General features: G+C 31.2%; 1 protein-coding gene across 1 annotated transcript; it reads right to left on the bottom strand.

Annotated features, from left to right (window-relative positions):
• Window positions 1–438: 438 nt before the first annotated feature.
• LOC149151992 (transcription factor bHLH27-like) lies at window positions 439–5,114 on the bottom strand. Its single transcript, XM_089441737.1, has 4 exons — window positions 4,487–5,114; window positions 4,145–4,381; window positions 931–1,104; window positions 439–786 (listed from the first exon to the last, which is right to left on the bottom strand). The coding sequence occupies exons 1-4, from the start codon at window positions 4,946–4,948 to the stop codon at window positions 706–708; spliced, it is 954 nt and encodes a 317-aa protein (XP_089297863.1). The 5' UTR covers window positions 4,949–5,114; the 3' UTR covers window positions 439–705.
• Between the last annotated feature and the right edge of the window lie 373 nt (window positions 5,115–5,487).

The following is a 5,487-nucleotide window of genomic DNA, read 5'->3' as shown; positions in this document are numbered from 1 at the left end:
CGTACTCAAGGTAATATGGGAGGGTGGTGAGACCAACTCGCCATCATGTAGCCACATGCTTACCATAGGCGCCTAGACATTCCCTCGGGAACATCCTCCTCTCCATTCCTCATCCCCATCAGAGATCAATTTATGAATGTTTAATTTAAAAAAATATTAAAATATTTTGGAACATGATTTTAGATTCTTTGTATTGAATTATATTATAGTTTTTTTTATCTATATGATTATTTTCATTTTTGTTTTGGAAAAACATTATTTTTTTTATTATTTTATTAGAAACATACACTACTTATACATTCCTTAGTAATGAATTGAAAAATTTCGTAATGAATTGTAAAATAAACTCGTTACTCGTTAACAAATGAAATATAATAAGTAATCGAACAAAGGTTAACAAATGGAATATAATAAGTAATCCTTCATTAGTATAAGAGAGTGAAATTTCAAAGTCTACAACAACACGTTGGCTACTACATAACATGCAACATCTAATAAATAACAGCGTCGCAATGATTGTATCTTTACAAGCATACTTTTGAATCACACAACTCAACTATATTAGAAACCCTTTTGAATGGAAATGATATGAATAGACGATAGTGACAGGTGGGTGTCTGTCCAGAAATTTTCCAAAGGCGGCCCCTATTCATAAGTCTGGAAAAACGAGTCTCACAATCACCATTTATGTAGTAATAATTTGACTTAGCCCAACCAAGCACTGGCGATGGTTTGGCGAATCATCTCCTCCAACTTGTCCGCTCCTAAGATTTTCATTGAGCTCCCCTGTCATGTCATAAAAATGAATTTTCATTGTTATTGTTAAACGAAACAATCCGACCGATTATATATATGTTTTATTCCAATGAATGCATTGTAATATCTTTCTATCGTCAAATTCGACTCATGAAGTCGATTCTTGTTACTTACATTGAGAGTGAGTGTGGAGTGAATGGCTTCATCTAAGCAGAAGAAGTTTGAATTCATGATATGCAGTGGAAGAGATTCCAGGGCTCGCATCAGCTTCACTAATAAGCCAGCCCCTTTCTGAACATCTATTCGCACGTGGTATATTCCCCCTTCCCCAGCATTACAGATGTCTACCTGTTTTCTTCCCAACGGCATCAACCATCAATCAACCAAACCCCTTTCAAATTTCAATATAATTGAAAACTATTGCCAGAAGAACAAGAATGAAAATCGAATTTCGGTCAGCCAAAATCAGTTCAAGACCTGCAAAAAGAGCAGATAGTTTTGTTTGGTTGGTTTGTGTTATTTTTTTTTTAACTTTGGGCATTGGGTATCGTTAGGGAAGATATTCATTTTCTCTCTTAGCCTGAAGGCAAAAAAGATAGCTGGTATTAAAGTTACTTTATTTTTGAGTGTCAATATTTCAAGTACAACAAAGTTTATTTTAGAGTGTTACTTTATTTCAAACTTACCAGACCGTCGAGAGAATAGTAATTATTTCAGCGAATCACTCAAACTAAATTCTATTGCATTAAAATTTATTCGTAGACATTGCTTACTGGAAGAAATTTTGCCTCATTTTCAACTTTAGGACAAAAGAGAAGTTGCTCGTACTATGCCAACTCTCAATATAGATTCCTGAACCTTGACATGCCATAATATGCCAACTTACTAAACTTGAATCTGTGTAAGAAAGATGACAACTATTTTGCCAACCGTTCTGTTTAAACTCAACTGAGAATCTAGCTATCAACAAAATAATCTCTTCTAAAAATAAATATTTTCAATTAATTAATATTCAATACTTACCAATTAACCATGTAAAAATTTTAACCTTACATATTTATTTATTTATATATATATATATATAACATTTTATTTTCGCAACCCCTATTATTTAAACATGAACAAAATTAACTATAATTTCATTGCTCTCTACAAAAATTTCTAAATATTAAAAAATACACCAATTAAAATCAGCAGTGTAAACTTGACTTCCATGCAAGAGAGCAGATCTTAGCCAGAAACACCAAACAAAAAGTTCTGCGTGTGAACACGAAGTTACAGCCGCAATTTGAGCAGTTTCGGAGATGACCGACGTATCAAATCATTTTCAATTAATAATTTTCGCTCTTACCGTTGTCGAGAGTTTTGAAACATCATAATTTTTCGACACACGGGCTCTATTGCTGCGGTGGGGTACGCAGTTGAGAATGGACCCCAGTGGGGATCCATTTTGGAAAAAGTGAATCGTCTCTTCAGAGATTTGAACACATTAAGATATGAATCGCCCAGCTTTACTGATGCTGTCATCGCATTAAGGTACATATTGATTCAATTTTCTATTCTAATAAGTTATTCACGGAAGTGGTGTGGAAAATTTCTTACAAAAGGAGACTTTGCATAGCTTATGTTGGAAATAAAATAATAAGGAGAATGGACTAAAGAGAGCATAAATAGTGAGGATAATCATTGACGAATTGAAGCTATGGCATTTATATTATATTGTTTGATTGGTTATGATTGCATTGTTATGGATTATTTTAATTTAAAATTGTTTTAATTTTGTTAGAAGTGTAGTTTTTTTTCAATTGAATAAATTTTGAGTGGAAGTGGAAGAACTTTAGGGATATAGAGTTTTGATTAGGATAGAACTACAAGATTTGTGAGGATCAAATCTCTCCACCTAATCATGGGACCACATTTTTGGAACTTATTGAAAGTGTAGTTTGTTAGGGTGAGTTGGAACAATGTTATTTATATAAATAAAAGGAGTGGGAAAACTTATCATAATTTCTCAAATTAATAGTGGGGACAACTATCCCTAGTTGGTAATGCAAGCTGACTCATCACTGTCACTCAAGAAAAAATAATGTAATGTATAATTGTATTGATAAAAAAATTATTACCTACTATATATGCCATCCATATATATATATATATATATATATATATATATATATATATATATATATAATTTAACTAATGTATTTATTTTAAATTTGAATGAATTATTAATTCACTTTGATTTTTATTTTATTTTTAACAAATTAGTTTTTGTTTCAATTCCAAGGTGAAACTGAAGGTTAGTAAAATAATATTCATAGGCACAAAATTATTACAATTACAATAATATTTATCATCATCATGTCATTTGCACTTGTAAAGATTTGTATCTGAGTGGAAAAGAAAACAACCATTCTTCCCAACTACCAAATATAACTCCAATTAACCACTTTCAATCCTTTTACTTTCCAAAAAAAAAAAAAAAAATACAAACAATATACAAATCATATAAACTTAAATCAATAACCAGAAATTTAACTTTTCTTTCAATTTTTCCTACTCAAAAACAAAAATAAATACAAACAACATAAAAATCATATAGTTTCACACCAATAACTAGAAATTTAACTCTTTTTTCAAATTTAATATAATGTACCATTGTCTAAAATATACTGGATATCTTCACACAATATATTTGTTTTTCCTTACCATGATTCTCAATTAATTTTTATTTCTAGCATTAACGATTTGGAGATGTAAAAATGGTCATGTGTAATAATGCTTTTTCATTTGAATATTTTGTTTTGTAACTGATTTTTCTTACTCTATTTTCATAAAACATTAATATAAAATTATTTAGAAATACTATTTACATTAGTAAATAAGTAAAATTAATTTGTTAATTATTAAATTTTGTTGAGAATTTTTAAACAATTCTTTATTTAAAATCTATTAAATTTTATGAATATTATTTATGTGTCTTGTATTTTAATTTTTAATCCTATGAGTATTATTTATATTATTATTAAATTTTATGAATATTATTTATGTGTCTTGTATTTTAATTTTTAATCCTATGAGTATTATTTATATGTCTTGTGTTTTAATTTTGGGTGAGTAATATAAAATTGATTTGAGTGAATCTATAAAACATGTCTGCCCTCTAATTTCTTTCTAAATTTTAAGAATATAAATTTTCATACCGGTGGTAAAAAAAAAAATTATTATCCTTATCCATCGAAGTTTGTTCAAATATAAATTTAAATAATGCCTAAAAGCAAAGGAAGAAATTGCCAAATAAATCCAATGTAAACATCCAAAAAGTACAAATATAAATCTCAGATAATAGCACAGAGATCTTTGAATCAGTAGGATTTACAGTACTTACTTCCAGTATCTTTCCCTGTTTTGCCACTTTATTTGCAGATTTCTTCGTGTCCGCGGATTCGATCGAGGCACAATTAGCATTTGTTTGGGGTGTGGTCATCTCCGAAGTAGCTACTTGAGTATGGTCGGGCTTGTTAGAGCTGGAGAGTGCCTGGATTTCAGCTTCAATCTCATGGACCTTCTTTTGCAGATCCAACACATAGCTGATAGCATCCCTAACTATTGATTGTTTGTCCATCTGTTGCCACGCACAGTAAATATTTTACTGACATACTTAAACCTTAAAAAATTTCCAGTACAACTAATTTACTTCCGAGAGGAATGATTAGTGGAAGATACAAACCTTACTGATCTTGGGAACTACAGAACGCAATTTAAAAAGTGTTTCCTTCAGTATCTTCCTTCGCTTTCTTTCGGTCTGCAAATTCTTGGACGCTGGACGCTCCTGCTGCACACTACCGTCAGACTTACAAGTTTTGATAGTAGGTTTCCATCCTGCGATCTCCGCATCGTTGTCCTCCCACTCCAACAGCCCCGTATTTTCGTCCATATCAATCCACAGCTTCCCATTTTGATGATTCGTTGCAATATCTCCGCTACGAGCCGAGGTCACAGGATTTTGATCTGTTTGGCTCTGTACTGTTTTCGGCTCCGAATAACTAGTTGTCTTCCCTGACAAGTTTTCATAAAGCTCTGCAGATCCAATACTGCTCATATCCTGGAGAGCAAATCCATGATCAAAACCATATGGGTTTATTTCTGATATTCCTAACTCTCTCAGACAGTCAAAACCAGTGAAATCCATTTCACAAATTCTTCCCCTCAATTGTGAATAGAACAGCTTTCAAGAATATATAGTTCATCAATTGTGCATAAAACAGCTTTAAAACATACATAGTCTTGTTTAGAATTATAGCATACATAATCTTGTTTAGAAGTGTACTAGCCGAAAATTAAACCACAAATCTTTATTGATAAAATTGTGCATGAAACAACTTCCAGGAATACATAATTTTGCCCATAATTATAATCACCCAAAATTTAAAATTTAACCACAGGACCTGCTGGACCGAATCTACTTCAATGCTTCAAAATATTTTGTTTGATTGGTCAAAGCTTCTGTTTTCAAAATTTTAAATTACTGATATTCATACTGTTTACCTCTCATTACGCTGTTGTACTCTACTTCCGTTGTACCAGTAAATTAAGTTTCTAATGTTAAGCAACATCTCAATCATTCATGTTGTTAACATCTCAATCATTCATGTTGTTAAGAGCCCATACTCAACGAGTCTCTCAATAATTAATTTTATTTTAATACCTTTATCGTGTGTATCTGTTATC

The sequence above is a fragment of the Pinus tabuliformis genome, chromosome 9 (assembly GCF_031772625.1).
Source record: "Pinus tabuliformis cultivar Carrire ecotype Pingquan chromosome 9, CPIR1, whole genome shotgun sequence".
Classification (NCBI taxonomy): Eukaryota; Viridiplantae; Streptophyta; class Pinopsida; order Pinales; family Pinaceae; genus Pinus; species Pinus tabuliformis.
The sequence above is the reverse complement of the archived record's forward strand: the minus strand, read 5'-3'. Positions and strand labels throughout refer to the sequence as shown.

Excerpts from the sequence above, each read along its gene's own strand:
- LOC149151992 (XM_089441737.1), bottom strand. The coding sequence starts at position 4,948 with ATGGATTTCACTGGTTTTGACTGTCTGAGAGAGTTAGGAATATCAGAA. Across the intron at positions 1,105-4,144 it reads AACAGGGAAAGATACTGGAA|GTAGACATCTGTAATGCTGG; the intron begins GTAAGTACTGTA and ends GGAAGAAAACAG. Across the intron at positions 787-930 it reads ACTCCACACTCACTCTCAAT|GGGAGCTCAATGAAAATCTT; the intron begins GTAAGTAACAAG and ends ATGACATGACAG.